At 39.9% G+C, this 16,412-nt stretch overlaps 2 protein-coding genes across 6 annotated transcripts; one reads left to right on the forward strand and one right to left on the reverse strand.

Moving 5' to 3' along the window:
- Positions 1 to 484: 484 nt before the first annotated feature.
- impa1 (inositol monophosphatase 1) lies at positions 485 to 3,859 on the forward strand. 4 transcript variants are annotated; one of them, XM_046876202.1, is made up of 9 exons: positions 485 to 576; positions 1,264 to 1,362; positions 1,468 to 1,601; positions 2,251 to 2,355; positions 2,449 to 2,494; positions 2,608 to 2,716; positions 2,796 to 2,904; positions 3,174 to 3,325; positions 3,414 to 3,859. In XM_046876202.1, exons 2-9 carry the CDS (start codon positions 1,300 to 1,302, stop codon positions 3,539 to 3,541), a joined length of 846 nt encoding a protein of 281 aa, XP_046732158.1. In that variant the 5' UTR covers positions 485 to 576; positions 1,264 to 1,299; the 3' UTR covers positions 3,542 to 3,859. The 4 variants fall into 4 exon arrangements, with proteins under 4 accessions (XP_046732158.1, XP_046732160.1, XP_046732159.1 ...); XM_046876204.1 differs by having other exon boundaries at positions 513 to 576; positions 1,269 to 1,362; XM_046876203.1 differs by having other exon boundaries at positions 551 to 572.
- On the reverse strand, positions 3,763 to 16,054 carry si:dkey-181m9.8. Of its 2 annotated transcripts, none has more exons than XM_046876198.1 (21): positions 15,856 to 16,054; positions 14,156 to 14,246; positions 13,970 to 14,035; positions 13,676 to 13,842; positions 12,919 to 13,088; positions 11,621 to 11,694; positions 11,328 to 11,477; positions 11,089 to 11,193; positions 10,543 to 10,800; positions 9,882 to 9,973; positions 9,608 to 9,796; positions 9,169 to 9,351; positions 8,755 to 8,853; positions 8,520 to 8,609; positions 7,845 to 7,959; positions 7,637 to 7,755; positions 7,421 to 7,534; positions 6,740 to 6,806; positions 6,216 to 6,309; positions 5,852 to 6,020; positions 3,763 to 5,146 (listed from the first exon to the last, which is right to left on the reverse strand). In XM_046876198.1, the coding sequence occupies exons 1-21, from the start codon at positions 15,898 to 15,900 to the stop codon at positions 4,964 to 4,966; spliced, it is 2,640 nt and encodes an 879-aa protein (XP_046732154.1). In that variant the 5' UTR covers positions 15,901 to 16,054; the 3' UTR covers positions 3,763 to 4,963. The 2 variants fall into 2 exon arrangements, with proteins under 2 accessions (XP_046732154.1, XP_046732153.1); XM_046876197.1 differs by having other exon boundaries at positions 9,608 to 9,799.
- Positions 16,055 to 16,412: the final 358 nt, after the last annotated feature.

Below are 16,412 nucleotides of genomic sequence, written 5' to 3' on the forward strand. Positions count from 1 at the left end.
TCACATACAATAAAAACACAAAGCAGTTACAGGTACACACAGGTTTTGGAATGACAGCCCTTTATATACACTATATAGCCAAATGTTTGTGGACACCTGACAATAGGATATAAATCCTCATTGAACACATAATTATAAATATTTGCTTGATAAATTACCTTCAGTCTTAAATAATATTAGCAAAGCTGAAAAAGTCAGATTATTATTATTATTAAATTGCATGCGTATTATATTTTGTACACTTTAACATATCAGGGATATACACAGCGCCCCCTGGTGTTAAATCACAATTTTTTTTCTTCTACTACTTTTTTATATTTTAATTTGTATTTATTTTTGTTCTGTATATATAATATATGTAGAAGCGAAATATTTTAATGTGTGTATATACATACATCTCTAAAGATGCTTCGCGTTTTAAAAACTCAATTTAATAAAAAAATAAAAAATAAATAAGATTGTTGTATTACCGCATTTGTCCGCAAGACGGAGCGCTGCCTTTTCATCATCACGCAGCTTTTATTTCACCGCCGAAGAAGAGCACATAGCCGCTGACTTCCTGTATTCCTTTGGTCGGTTAGTGATTTTTACATTTTCATGTTTCTACTTAAATATGTTTATTATTGAATGTCATTTATCAGATAGATAGATAGATAGATAGATAGATAGATAGATAGATAGATAGATAGATAGATAGATAGATAAATGGACAGGCAGATCAATAGATAGATAGATAGATAGATAGATAGATAGATAGATAGATAGATAGATAGATAGATAGACAGGCAGACCAATGGATGGATGGATGGATAGACAGATAGATAGATAGATAGATAGATAGATAGATAGATAGATAGATAGATAGATAGATAGAATTTGTTATTAAGATGAATTCAGTGGTTATTAGGGTTTATTAAAGGTCATGTAATTAACACCAGCATGGAACCGGTTTGTGTCACAGTTCAAGCAAAAGGAACTAAATTTCATTCTTCCACATCCAAAGATGTCCTTTAGAACTTCCTCCAAGTTTGTGGGGAAGAACCACATCCAGCTGGACCAGTCAGGTGTCTGAATACTTTTGGCCACACAGTGTATTTCTATCTTCTCTCACGGTTAGTTGTGGATGAAAGGATGGAGAAAGAATGAGCTGAAGGAGTCCAGGTTTCTTGATTAGCAGCTGAGCAGCTTCATATAGACGTGTTTATTGTTTCCAGCAGGTGTTTGAGCTCTGATCTGTTCTCCATGTGATTCTGTGTGTTTCAGTGCAGGTCTCTGAGAGACTATTTACATTGAGGAGAGATGACTGACCTCTGGCAGGAAGCCATGGACCACGCTGTGAATGTGGCCAGGAAAGCAGGAGAGGTCTCTCTCTCTCTCTCTCCCTCTCTCCCTCTCTCTCTCTGTGTTTTCTTTTCACCATCATCACCTTCTCCTCCTGAAGATGATGTGTGTGTTGTGTTTTCGTAGATCGTACGTGAGGCTCTGCAGAACGAGAGGAAGGTGATGTGTAAAAGCACGTCGGTCGACCTGGTGACTCAAACCGACCAGAAAGTGGAGCAGCTCATTATCGCTTCAGTCAGAGAGAAGTTTCCTTCCCACAGGTAACATAACAATCCAGTGGTTCTCAAAGTGTGGGGCGCGGCCCTCTAGTGGGGGAATAAAGACATAGCAGGTGGGGCGCAATGAACGCAGGATTTTTTAGAATTTATGTGTTCAATAATCTTCATTTATGATTTTCTTAATTAAAAATAAAGTGCAAACATTTAAAGCAACTACAAAAACAATTAGGTCTTTACAATAAAACAACATTTAAACACTACACTTTTATTTTCTCTATTTTTGAACTTGATCAAAAAGAGAACCGCTGACCATCAATCAATCAATCAATCAGACCACACCCATTTGCATTATTGTGATACTTATTTGATTATTTTAAATTCCCAATAAATTACTACAAAATATGTAAATATTTATATTAACTAAAATTGTATTTCATTTCTCACATAATTATTTTTCTCTGTTCGCCCAGTTAGTTATTTACTCATGCAATTGTATAATTTTTTTTAAACATTTTCTCTCCAATTTATTTTATATTCATTCAATAAAATTTTTTATTACCTTTAAAGTTCGTAATAATGTCAAAATAATTAGTATATGAAAGGGAAAAAAATATATAAAAAGGGAAAAGTAAATTGAAGAACAATTATTTTAAATCCCGTGTGTGTGTGTGTGTGTGTGTGTGGGGTTCAGTTTTATCGGTGAGGAGTCCGTAGCTGATGGTCAGCCCTGTGTTCTGTCTGAAAACCCGACCTGGATCATCGACCCGGTGGACGGAACCACCAACTTCGTACACGGGTCAGTTCATCACCTGTGCAAGTAAAATCCCGGCCACGCCTTCAAACAAACAAACAAACAAACAAACATGAACGGTGTTGGTGTTTCCTGCAGATATCCGTTCGTGGCTGTGTGTATAGGCTTTGCAGTGGAGAAGACGGTAAGAGACTTCACACTGCTGCCTCACACCTATGCTCTTCTTCACATTCTGGTGTTAACTCTGTGTGTGTGTGTGTGTGTGTGTGTGTGTGTGTGTGTGTGTGTGTGCTGCAGTTAGAGTTCGGCGTGGTGTACAGCTGTATAGAGGATAAGATGTACACGGCGCGCAGGGGGAAAGGAGCGTTCTGTAACGGAGAACCTCTTCAAGTCTCTCAGCAGAAAGGTTCTTCTGGAATAAGTTATTTTATTTCCAGCTGTTGAGGAGTAGCGAGACAGATGTTGACCTCCGATATCTGTTTCAGACATTAATCAGTGCATCATCGCCACGGAGTTCGGCTCGAACCGAGACCCTGCTGTCGTCGACAAGATCTTCTCCAACATGAGGAACATCTTGTGTCTGCCAGTGCACGGGTACACACACACACACACACACACACACACACACACACACACACACACACACACACACACAGGGAGAGAAGAGAACGGATAGGAGAGAGAGGGAGAGGTGATAGAAAGGAAAGAAAAGGAGTATGAGAAAATAAGAAAAAATTAAATTGGGAGGAAAGAAAAAAAGAAGGAAAAATTAAAATTACACTATTGTTCATTCTCTTCTTCTGTCTCGATGTAATTTTCTCTCTCTCTCTCTCTCTCTTTGTCCTCCTCTGTCTCTCCTGAAGAGTACGCGGTGTGGGTTCTGCTGCGTTGAACATGTGTCTGGTGGCGGCCGGTTCCGTGGAGGCGTACTACGAGATCGGGATCCACTGCTGGGACATAGCGGCCGCGGCGGTCATCGTGGAGGAGGCGGGAGGAGTTCTCCGGGATTTAGAAGGTGAGAGGAGATGAACACGCGACTCACCACGACCGTCACCTCGTCAGTCGGACAGCAACGCTCATACTAGCGTGTGTTTAACCTGCAGGTGGACCCATGGACCTGATGTCCAGAAGAATCTTAGCAGCGAACAACCAGACCATCGGCGAGAGAGTCATCACAGAGGTCGAGGTGTTTCCTGCCGAGCGAGACGACGCCCCTTCACAGACCAAATGAACAGATCCGTCTTAAAGAATTTATACGTCGCGTTTTTACATTCGGTTTCAAAAAAGCTTTTGCGGTGTCTGTAGCCATGAGCATAAGTAATGGCACCCCAATGATTTATTTTAGTTTTTAATTCCAGAAATGTACTTTGTTTCTGAGATGTATATTTATTCCACCATGTTCCAAATGTTTAGTGATATAAATGTTGAAAATTCAATCCAGGTAGAACAACATGCTAGAAAAATATTTTATTATTCCAGTTATTTACAATCACGGCTGTGTTTACTGTTCACTTCACAATCAATAAAAACACCATTCCTGCTCTCTCAATCAGAACAGTGTAACACGAGGGTTATTCACATTGAGCTCAAAGAAAAAGACGTGGAGACGCAGAAACATGGTCAGGGTTTTTTAAGTGTGGATGTGGATGTGCAGGAATGAGGAATGAACACGGCATGGTTTAGACTCACACTTCTATCCGAGGAAAAACACACACACGAGTGAGAGCGTATCTTTACATTATTCAGTGCAGTGTGTTAGTTCTGTCTCGGGTCTGTACCCCGACTCGATTTATTATGCGCGAGATCTTTTTGGAAGTCGTGCCGTTCGAGGGAAAGAAAAAAAAATCAGCGTTGGTTTGTTTGTTTTTTTTCTGCTCTTCAAATTCATTATTTTCTTATAACAATGAACTTTTTTCTTTTATATCGTACCACAGCAACGATTTCTTTTATTGTACTTTTTATCCGTTTAAAGTTACATATAGCATGGTTCCTACAAAAGACTCAATTTTTTTTTTTTGTTGAAGAAATTGCAGCTTATTGTGTAAACATGAAATCGGGAAACGTGTAAATTCGTCTGGTGTTACATCTCCGTTACAAAATCCTGACTCCTTCAAAAAAGTAAAACAAAACAGAATTTCTTCAAATTGGTCAAAACCATTAATAAAATTGCTTCGTACCTGTTTGTATTATTATTTTTTAATATAAAAGGCCACTGATTGGTCCGTCTTACTTCCTGTTTGTGTTGCGTCAGTGAAAAAAATAAAACCTACGTGATACGAAACAAAACACGTAAAATAAATTAAATGTTAATAATTAAATGCAAACGATAAAACTGGCTTCAGCTATTATCTGCTACGCGCTGGATATCTATAGTCACGCAAAACATCGATCCAGAGAAGGAGAAATAAACGCGGGATGAAAACGAAGCTCGGGGTCGGACGCGGAGTTTCCGACTGGAGTATAAAGTGCTTGTGAATGCTGTGAGCCGAAAACCAAAGTGACTGCAAATGCTTACACGCTTCATTGAAGTCTGAGAGAAGGCTGGAGGTGCTGTAGTTCAAAACTAACAACACCTGATAGAAAAACGTTTCAGAAGCGTACCTGCTAACGGATCAAAAACGTAGCGAATGCGAGTTTGATTTAAAGTCTCGACTCAGTCGTTGAGCAGCAGCAGCATTTGCGAGTCTTCAGATTTGGATCTGCTGGGGTTCAGCACCGTGTACCAGGGAGCGGCGGCGAGCATCGGCGACGAGGGAGAAGGTGACGGTGTGGGCGGAGCAGCCGGGTTTGACCTCGAGGTAACGCCTGGAGTCAAACCCACCCTCTCGATCAGCATCTGATAAAACAAGAGATGCTTTAATAACTGGGTTATTACACACCGCACTGACACGTATGCTACTTTCTATCTTGGGATCATTTGGACAATCATAACTCATATAAGGGTCAGAATTCCTGTGCTGTTTACTGTTCTTGATCTGAGCATCCATGTTGTGATGTCACTTGTCGAACCTGAGAGTTGAGGAGACGTTCAGAGTTCCTGAAAATAATTTTTTTGTGGTTCGAATCAGGAAAAACAAGTTACAGGTTCAATTTCGATACAGTTTGGGGCTTGTTGTTTTTTTATTAATTAAAAGCAGTTTATTATTATTATAAAAAATGTTAGGTTTATGAGGGAACTTAGATTGTAACTGTAAGTATTCGGTACACGTGTGCACCAAACCGAAAGTCTTATATATATATATATATATATATATATATATATATATATATATATATATATATATATAAATATAAATTAAATTTTCTCAATATCCATAAATCCAGTTGAAATGTAATTAAATTAAAAAAAAAAAACATTGCCCCAGGTCACTCAGTACCGATATCATGAATCAGGTCTAAATCAGTAGCGAATTCAGCACTTTTGGATCAATCAACGTTCCTCAATTAATAATATTTCCCTGTTTTTGTTCCTGATTCATGTCCAATTTATTTAAGGCTATAAATCTACGGTAAACTGATAAATCTCCTGATTCTGTCTGACCTGTCTGAGGCGTGCTGTGTAAATCTTGTCTGACTCCAGAGCTTGTTTTTCCAGAACGGGGATTTTCCAGCGGTCCAGCTCTGCACGCAGTTCGGGTCCGTCGTACAACACCACCGGATCGAGCCGGTTCTGGTTGATCAGCTCCACCAGACACTCCTTATAATGAAGCCTGGAGCAGAGAGTCAAAAGGGAAAGTTTTGTAACACTGCAGATAACGAACACATGCTTTTAATGAACATATTCTTAATGAATTCTTAATGAATGACATAAGCAGCTGCTGGTCACGTCGGTACAGAACATTGGTCAGTATTGACTTCCTGTGTATAGGAATGATTTCTGAACAGGAAGTGAAGATGTCCCGTACGTGCAGTAACCCTTATATTCTTGGAAAGCCGGACGTCCACACGACTCTTCTTTCACGCTGCCCGGCTCCTTGTGCTCCATCACTGCACACACACCTACAACAGACAGAATTAAGCTCAGGCCATGTACACACACTTAATTGTACAGTCTCAGCTGCCATGTCTGTGTAAAACATAATGATGTCATTCAATCATCCCAGACAGATTTGATCGAAACTGTGTTTATGTCTGCAGGGGTCGGGAACCTTTTTTCAACAAAAGAGAAATTGAAAAAATATATATATATATTACTACTATAAAAAAAACCAATAACAAAACCCTTTATTTATGTCCATGTACGACTCAAAAATAAACAAATATGAAGCATCACATTTTGAGCAAGTGTATGAAGAACAAAGCACATTTTAAAACGCTGATTTTTTTTTCAAAAAAGCTATTTAAAGTAAACAAATATTTTGTCCGTTTAAATACTGATTCAAAAGCTGCTCTGATCTCATAGAAGCTTTTAAAGTTTCAGCAGTGATACCTTTTGGACACTTTTGTCCTTCGTCATCCTTTCGTCTGGACACGAACGGATGGGACACGCCATGGTGCTGAAAAGAGAAGATAAGCAGGCAGTCAGACAGTAGGGGTGCAACGGATCGCAGTCGATCAGTGATCAGTACAGATCACGACTCACGGTTCCGCATGCACGTGACCCGTGGAAAAATTGCTCTCTTACTTTTAAACTTGTGGATTGATCTTAATTTTTTTAATGATCGCAGAATGAAAGACTGCAAGTTTTTCCTGCCAAAATTCCTTTTTGTGTAAGCTACACAGAGCTGCCATGTGTTCACGTGAATGGGACGTGTTAATCAGTATATATAATATATTGTGCAAATTTACACATGCAGATAAATATGCATATATGTACAGCATTTAATACAGAAGTGGAAATGTGTACAGCAAATAAATATTATGACTATGGCAGTAAAAAAATGTGCTGGTGAGCCAATAAGATAAAATATAGGGTCATATTAGTGCAGGATGTGTGTGAGGCACAATATGTGTAGAGAATGTGGGATGTTATATAGTTAATAGTTAATAGTGCGAGGTTGATGGTAATATATATATATATATATATATATATATATATATATATATATAATTATATATTAACAATGACCTGTGCATGTACAGATTATTATTAGTACAGTATTAATCTGACCTGCAGTAGGCTGCGTAGTCTGGACACACTCCAGTCTCTGAGGTGGTACAGGCAGTCCCTGGGGTGATGGGCGTGTAAACCCTTAGCAGCACAATCAGCAGAGAAATCACACGCCTGAACGTGTTGAAAAAAACAGAAAAAAAAAAAAAAAAAGTTTTTTGATTATGCAGTTAATTTCTGCGTAAACTGTCGAATGACGGAGATCGAGCGACTCACAGAGCCCATCCTGAACGGCTGACTGCAGCCTCCGCAGAACTCGTGCTGGCATTGAGTGCACTTAAAATGTAAACAGCCGCCTTTAGACAGAAAGAACCGGAACTTGCATTTGGGGCAATCTGTAAAATACGAAACAAAATGGTCAGAAATTGTGTGGTGTGTGAGTAATGTGAATAATCTGGAATGGTATCAGGTTACGGTATCAGACCTATCTTGTTCCTGCTGAGGAGAAGCTCCAGACGTGAGTTTTGGAACTCGGGGCTGTTGAGCTGCAGCCACTCTTTAAACTTCTCACAGGAAATTCCTTCGTGCTGGGAAGCCCACTGATGACAGAAGGGGTCAGTATGGGCTGATTGATTTTATACAGCGGTTCTGATTGTAGTGTAGCTACTATGAGTTATAATATGTCATTGTTTCTATAATCAGAGCGAATTTGCAAGAACTTGTGTGAAGCCTAATCATATCGCATAATCTAAGCCTAATCATGTCGCTAAACAAAGAACAATGTATATATTTTTAGAGCTTTCACTTTCTGAACATTTCCCAAATAGGATACATTCTTTTTAAGTTGACATTGGTGCTTGGACATCTTACATTTATGGCATTTGCCCTTATCCAGAGTGATTATATTCATCTCATTCATACACTGAGCAGCTGTAGGGTTAAGGGCCTTGCTCAGGGGCCCAGGAGTGGCAGCTTGTTATGGCTGGGATTTGAACTCACAACCTTCAGCTCAAGCGTATAATGCCTTAACCAGTAAGCTACAACCACCACCCTTGATGATGTGGGTCATAATTTATCATCTCTGGCTACACAACACCGACCCCTGGGGTTCCCCGGACCACTTTTTACACAATTTTATATTTGTAGAAATGTAACATACAGGGCTTTTGCATTTAAAGCATGTGCTCTTCCTGCAGCTTGGGCAGTCCATCCTCAGTCGGTCCGCTTCGTGTAGAAGTCCGAATGAACACTGTGGAGAACGGCGAGTTTATCTTTACCAAAACACAGCCAATCATTTCCACCATAAGCCAGCGTGCGATAGGTTTATTCAACTCCCTGCTGAATACGTGCTGAATATATTAGCATCTGTAAATGAACTGCATCTGAGTTCTTACATGAGCACACCAGCGGAAGTTAGGCATCTCCTGCAGAGCCCGGTCCCTCAGCTTCCTCTGGAACAGCTCATGGGTCTGCGTGTCTAAATAATGCCTGATCTGTAAATGAATTTGGAAGTCATTAAATGCGTCCTGGCATTCGTATTAAATGGTATGGCGTGGCACTGGTTAGAAAATAAGTACGTGTCAGATAGAGAACCAAAAACCAGTGTCTGGATTTATGCACGATTAGGATTTTATCTTAAATAAAATAAAAATACAAAGACGGTTTCTTTTTTCAATAGAAATTTAAGGTACGCAGCTATAAATACGACAAATATAGAACAAGATGATTTAGGCCATGACGATTGATCTAATTATCTAATATGATAAAAATTGATTATAATGTAAACCACGTGACCGCGTGTGTCTGACCTGCGTGTCGAGCAGGCTGAAGTACTCCATGGACTCCTCCCTGTGTCCAGCCGCTCGCACGTCCGGCTCATTACACAGCGGACACACGGCGTAGTCGATGCTCTTCTCTTTGATGACGGACGAGAAGTAGGCCTTGAAGCAGCATTCGCAGAACGTGCACAAGCAGTGGGTCATGGTGATCATCTGAGGACGAGGATGAGGATGAAGATTTTAACAGCAGTGTTTCAGGTAAGAAAAAAATGTCCTATTGTAACTTGTGTTAAAATGCATAGTGTTTCCAATGCTTTACAAATAGCTTAAACATAAATAACAGGCATTACAGTTTGTTTAGTATGTTGATACCCAAACAGAACAGTGATGTGGTTTCAGACTTTCTGAAATCTATAAACATGACAAACATTATCGCATTATATTGACAGAAAACGCAGTGTTCTCTGACCTTACTGAAGGACACCTGCTCCTGGCAGATGGGGCAGTCGTGAGAAAGGTATTTGAGAGCAGACGGGATGTCTCTGCACGCCTGAACCGCCTCCAGCACATCTGCGGGGGTGAAAGTGCAACCCTCCTGACTCAGGATGATGTTGAACATCTCGGCTTTCTCGCCCTGGATGCACTCTGGGACGTGGACCTGCTGAGGAAGAGCTCAGGGGTTTGGAGGAACCACAGGGGGGGAGGACCTGAAAGGGTTTGGTGTGATTTAAACGTTCACTTACTTGTGCACTATTGAAGTTCTGCAGCTGGATGAGAATTTGATGCTCGTCCATGGCGATGATCCTGTTTGGCTCTTTCAGGACATAAGCTGCATCTGAGTCAAAAACATTCAGGGAAAAAAGATACATTGTTTTCTAAATCTGTAAAAATGCACTGAACAACGAAAAAAAGACTTTTTTTTAACATGCTTTTTTTTTTTTTTTACAATCACTATTACTTTTTAAACTTCTTTTTTATATTTGTTTTAATTTGTATAAAATATAATTTCCTCCATTCTCTGTGTACATTTTTTTTCTAGAATTATTTGACATTAAAATGTTTTATTATTATTTTAGAAATAAATACATTTGCATTGTCTAAGCGATTCAATTAATTAAAAGCACTTTTTAATTAATAATCATTAAATAATACACATTATTTAAAAAAAAAAATTATTACGTCAGTCAATTATTTTAAGTAGATTTTTCTAGTATTTCCATTTTTCTAGAATCTCATTGTTGTTTAATTTTACAAAAAGAAATGTCTAGGCACTTTCTTCTTCCTTTTATTATTAATATTATATAAAATGTCTTCATATGTTTGATGATTTACTGAAACCTGATGATTTACTGTTTACTGAACGATTCTCAAAAACTCAGATGGTTTTTTTTTTGTTTTTTTTACCTCTGCAGTTCCTGAAGGTGACCACCGCCTGGTCTGGCTGAACTGAAGGGTAAGTGACGGTCACTACCTCACCACCTCTGTTCTGCTTCCTCTGGAAGTATATGGTCAGTTTGTTCTTCATCCTCTGAGGGGAAACACCCACGGGCAGATGACTCACCAAGACTCGGTGTCTGTTATCAAGTAACCTCGGCAGAGGCAAAGAACCCTCTACGTGCCCCTCGTCATGCTCCTGACTCTGCCTCCACGCCTGAGGGATGTCTGAAAGGGAACAGATTGTCCATTTATTCACAAATTGCTATAAGTAAAAGAAAACTTTGTATTGGTATGTATTTTTTATAAAAAGTGAAGAATTTCATCAGCCCAGTGTTTAAGAGAGCGTGACTGGTTGTGCCGTCTGAGTGGGAAGAATATAGATACTCTCTCTCTCTTTCATTGGTCAATCACAGCAAAAAGAGCCAATCACAGATGTCTGTGAGGTCGTGTATGTGGAAGAGGGCAGATAGACACTTATAGTTAACTAATAGTTAAAGAAAATCCTTTTGGTACCCTTGTCTTTGTATTCAGCCTGGTACATGTTAACTATCCGTTCCAGACGAAGGCTTTTAAACAGGTTGCTGATGTCCTCTGGATCGGTGGAGTTCATATTTGGGGCTGAAAATAGCAAAAAAACAAAACAAAGAAATAAGCCACAGGTATGACCCTAGTTCATAAATTGTAATAAACTCGTTATATTTAATTCTGGAAGTCACTTCACGGAGTAAAGTCTTTTTTTTTTTTTTTTTTACCAGTGATGAACGGGTTAGTTGGGTTTTTCTGGAGGCTCTGCGCTCCGAACGAAATCTGGAAATCCATCAGCTCCTGCGTGTACGACCTCTTGGCCCCGCTCAGCTCTCCTACACCATCCTGAGACTGACTCCCCTTCACACATTTAGGATCTGGGATCACATTACGGAGAAAATGAGAACGCTGCCCGACTGCAGTGTGCTGTAACTGAATAACCGAATAAGGATTGTCTCTGAGTGCTGAGATTATAAATAGTCTAATCTGGTGAAGGCTATACAGAATAGCGAGATCTTACAGCTGTGGGCCGACTGGTTCATAGACGACGTGGACATTTCAGGGTGAGAGAACTTCCTGTGCACGGAGTTCCCACTGCAGAAAAAAAGAGGAGCTGATATGAACTTTTAATACGTAATATTCATGATAAATTAGTGTTGTTATGGTTATTACGATGAGCGCGGGGGTTTTGTAATAATACGAGGAGTAGGAGGGGGAATGAAGAGTTCATCAAAAAAATGTTTTAATAAAATGCAATTTCCCAAACTGGCTCGTAGAGTCCATGACGTAGTAGTCCAGTGATAGACCAGTCTGAATTTTCTCTCTACCCCAGAGTGCAGACGTGAGCATTTTAATCAAACAAATCGAATACACACAGAAAATCTACTAAACGTCCAAATCTGTGCAAAATTGTCTGCGCTATCAAGTTTAATTACGTCTGCATGGAGAGCTGTAAGCTTTGTGGGCACCTGACTAAATGGTTATTATCTCCACTCTTCTGGGAAGATGTTCCACTAGATTTTGAAGAGTGCTTGAGGAGATTTGTGCTCATACTGATGTTGGTGAGAAGGTGAGGAGGCCTTGAGTGCAGTTCCAATTCATCCCAAAGATGCTCAATAGGGTTGGAGCTTTATAGCAGATCTTCCACTCCAACCCATGTAAAGCACATCTTCATGTCGCTGACTTAATGCATTAGAGATGGTCGAATTCACGGATTCCCATCGGTGCATCGGCATAAAAGTTAACGATGTGATGCATCGATTTTAAAAAGTGTGCATTGGATACATGCACACATTTGCATCAGTAAAAATTATTTATTGATATATAATTATTAGTAGATGCACTTTATTTTAAAAGTGACCAATAATTTGTGACCGATATTTGATATGTAGAGTGATTTCTCCTCGCACTGCTGCTGCTAAGTGAATACGACGCATCACAATGCTACGGAGAACGAGGCGTGTCCTCAGAGTCACATAGAATACAGATTTACATGGCAGAGGTAGAGCTGTAACTTCCTGCAGACAAAAAAGGAAAAGAACGTCTGATTTTATTTCATCAGTTTTCTTTCGAAAAAAGAAAACTTGATAAGTCAGGTGTCCCAATACTTTTGTCCATAAAGCGTATAAAATGATTCTGCAAAGATGCAGCGAAAGAGAAAACGAGAAAAATAATTATATCCGTGAGCCCGTGTATGTAAAACAGGGCCGACAACGCGTTTTCCCCCTGATGATGTGGTCATGTGATAGATCATGTGATAGATCATGTGATGTGAGGTAGCTACTCTAATATAATCAGACTCCTGTTGGTTCCACAGACCTTCCGGGGGTCGGATCAGGTGTGCGATGGTCCGGCTGATCCACGAGAGAATGCTGCTTCATGTTAGAGGCCAGATTTGGAGATTTGTTCGGACGGGTGGAGAAAAGCGGTGACTCGCGCTGAAACGCAGCGACCATCTCCTCCAGGACGATGGACAGGTTGGACCAACCCTGTGAATCAAAGAATATGAGGTTTAATGTTATATTAAAATGTCAAATTGTACAATTCACAGCTAAGAAAATCAATTCTAATGATACTTTAGAAAATGTAATTTAGAAGTTCTTAAGAAAGTATTTGGACACCTGACGTTTCCAGCCATATGTAGTTCTTCTCCAAACTGTTACCACAATGTTGGAGGCTCATAACTGTATAGGGTGTTTTCCCATCACTTACACTAGGAGACTCAAACCTGTTCCAGCATCACAATACCAGCTCCATGAAGATATCATTTTCAGGGGTTGGAGTGGAAGATCTCCTGCTAAAGATCTCCAAACCTTTTCAACACCCCTGGAATGAATGTTTCATGCTGACTGCACCCCAGAGCCTCCTTACCTCACTTTACCTACATCAGTACCTGACTTTGCTAACACCCTTGTGGCTGGACAAGCACAAATCCCCACAAGTACACTCCAAAACACAGTGGAACATCTTCCCAGAAGAGTGGAGGTTATAATATAATATAATATATCAAATGACTGTGTAAATGAGTATATGTCACCCCCTGCCCTGGAGGTGTAGTAATAACGGTGTGGTTCACCTGCTTCCAGTTGCTGAGGCAGTGCAGGAGGACGTGACCCTGAGCGTCCACGCTGCTGCTCTTGCTGTTGATCACCATGCTGTTTAGTGGGCACACCAGGCAGCGTGGAGGGTTCTGAGGATGAGTTTCATGGAGCCAGATGCACACCGGGATGTTGTAATATACCCCTTAGGGACCAACACACACACACACACACACACACACACACACACACACACACACACACACACACAATTCTGTGCTGCTTTGTTTTTAATCTCTGAATTATGTGCCTGAAGCACGCTGAGGTTTTACCTTCGTAAAGCAGGGGGACGGTGCCACGCAGATGGACCAGCTTCTTCCTGTCTTTATTGGGGTAATCTAAATAAAATAAGATATAATAAACCAGGCATGTTGACAACAATGTAATAATCTAATAACAGCTTTATATACAATACAGCGCACGGTGCACTTTAATACGTACAGCACTAAGATACTTACAGTAATAATCCACGTAGAGGTGCAGGTCAGGAAACGCCACTGTGACCTCTCTGACCTCTGCCAGGACTTCATCTGGGAAGCAGTAGTTACACTGTGCACACACACGGACACACAGCTAATGATAAAACTCGGTTTTGCTGTACAGGCGATATTTAACACCCTTTCATTGTAAATAAATAAATATATATACCAAATTTGTGACGCTTTGTGAATATAACACCGCAGCGAATGACGATCGCCAATCAGCAATTCGTCAAATGTAAACTAGTGAGCGCAAAAAAAAAAATCGCAAAACTGCTTTACAAATTTTACAAAAAGCTAGTGAGCGTAAACTTTACGAACCCGGAATTATCGACTGCCAACTCTTGGAATAATACTGAAGATGACAAACTTTAAGGACTGTAAAAATTCAGAGAGACGGCAACTGTAGCAAAATGTAAACTTTACACATGACCTAATTAATGACTGTAAACGTTTAAAATAGTGATTAATGCCTGTACACATTATGGATAATATTTACAAAGAATTTGTAACTGTAAAGTGACTTTAAACATTCCAAGCCGTGCTTAGCGACAGTAAACTTTACAAAATGTTGAACGACTGTAAACTTGACAAACAACACCGGCTACAAATGTAGCGAGCATGAACTTTACAAACAGTGCCTTAAGCAACAGTACATTTTACAACTACTTTACATATAATGCAAACTCATGATAGATGTCTGACTGTAATCTTTATATATATTTAGTGCTTAGCAACCACAAACTTTACAAATAATGTTTACTGAGGTGACTAATTAGATGAGCCTGAAATTTACAAGTAATATTTGGCAGATGTAAAGTTTACAAATTGTGAATTATGACGAGACATTTACTACATTTTGATTTTACACTTTCCAACCAAAGCTTCGTGAGTGTAAATTTTACAAATAATATAGATTTACTATAAAGTTTTATAAGATAGTGCTAGCTAGAGTTCCGTGTGATTTATGCGGATGATATTTTTTATGCGAGTTCCTGCGAGTGTTGGAGTGTAAAGTATTACTCTAAAGTATTACATTATATTAAACCTGTAAAACGAATGTATTCTAACCCTCTTATTCTTCCATTTCTTTAAAATCGACTTTTTGTGTCAATCAGGATTACTTGTGTGCAGGGTTCAAACTGGAAAATCTCGATTTGGAAGGCAGGTGCGTCACTGGCATGAGACGTGAGTAAACGTGTTTACAGGAAAACGACGTGACTTTCAGGTTTTTTTTTATTATTGTTGTTTTTTGTACACATCTATGTTACAGTACAAGAACGAAAAAAGTACAGATAGAAAAAGGTTAAAAGGGGGGGTATAAACTTTTGCACTCACTTAACACTGGGGTAAAACATATCAATGTAAATGTAAGTGCCTATGAACGTGAGTTAGATGATTATAATGCTCTTAGAGATGTCACTTATGCTCAGGATAGTAACTGATCTTTTTTTGGGGGGCGCTGCCACCCTGTGCCACCCCTTAGGCCACGCCCACTGTAACGCCAACTGTTAGTAAACACACACACAAAATGACTTTTTTTGCAAAAACGACTTGTCTAAGAGAATAATGCAGGTTAATTCGGAGTGTGTGAATTTTGTCATGAATAAAAAAAACACGGCTGATGATCTGTGGTGATGTTTGACAGCTAAGCCGCTAGCTAGCAGCAGACCGCGTACCTCTGCTAGCGTTTGAAACTCCAGCTCGGAAGTCACCCGCGTCATCCTGAAGCCCCAGGGATCTTCCCGAAACGACGTGAAAGCAGCCCACACCGCTGTCAGGTTCTCTCCAGGTCGAGGTCCACATCCACAAGTTCCTTCATAGCGCTAAGTTTTACCGGAAACCTCCGACTTTTGGTTCGCTGTTCCGCCGCCGGGAGGGGGAGGGGGTGCTGCCCTACTTGCGTACTACGCAGTATGTGACGTTTTGACTCTGCGCACTATTCACGCGCACTCACAAAGTGTGGAAGTACGCGTGGGAAACGCGAGCGCTCGCTGTCCGACGTACGCAGAGCGCAGATCTGCAAATCATCAGTCAATGAAATGCGCGGAGTAACTTCCGGGTACATTCAGTGTGAGATTAGTGGTGATGAGCGGCGGCGGAATAAACACGCCCATTACAACTGGAATGGGGATTTGGGCCATAATATTAATTTTGCCAATAATAATAATAAAAATAATAAAAATAAAATAAATAATAATAATAATAATAATAATATAATAATAATAATAATAAT

This window comes from Silurus meridionalis, chromosome 20, assembly GCF_014805685.1.
Source record: "Silurus meridionalis isolate SWU-2019-XX chromosome 20, ASM1480568v1, whole genome shotgun sequence".
Lineage (NCBI taxonomy): Eukaryota > Metazoa > Chordata > Actinopteri > Siluriformes > Siluridae > Silurus > Silurus meridionalis.

Bases quoted from the DNA above. Each gene is read 5' to 3' on its own strand.
- impa1 (XM_046876202.1), top strand. From the start codon at position 1,300: ATGACTGACCTCTGGCAGGAAGCCATGGACCACGCTGTGAATGTGGCC. The intron at 1,602-2,250 runs GTAACATAACAA...TGTGGGGTTCAG, and splicing joins GAGAAGTTTCCTTCCCACAG to TTTTATCGGTGAGGAGTCCG. The intron at 2,356-2,448 runs GTCAGTTCATCA...TGTTTCCTGCAG, and splicing joins ACCACCAACTTCGTACACGG to ATATCCGTTCGTGGCTGTGT.
- si:dkey-181m9.8 (XM_046876197.1), bottom strand. From the start codon at position 15,900: ATGACGCGGGTGACTTCCGAGCTGGAGTTTCAAACGCTAGCAGAG. The intron at 13,089-13,675 runs GTGAACCACACC...TTTGATTCACAG, and splicing joins GCCTCAGCAACTGGAAGCAG to GGTTGGTCCAACCTGTCCAT. The intron at 8,610-8,754 runs GTAAGAACTCAG...CGTTCTCCACAG, and splicing joins ACTTCCGCTGGTGTGCTCAT to TGTTCATTCGGACTTCTACA.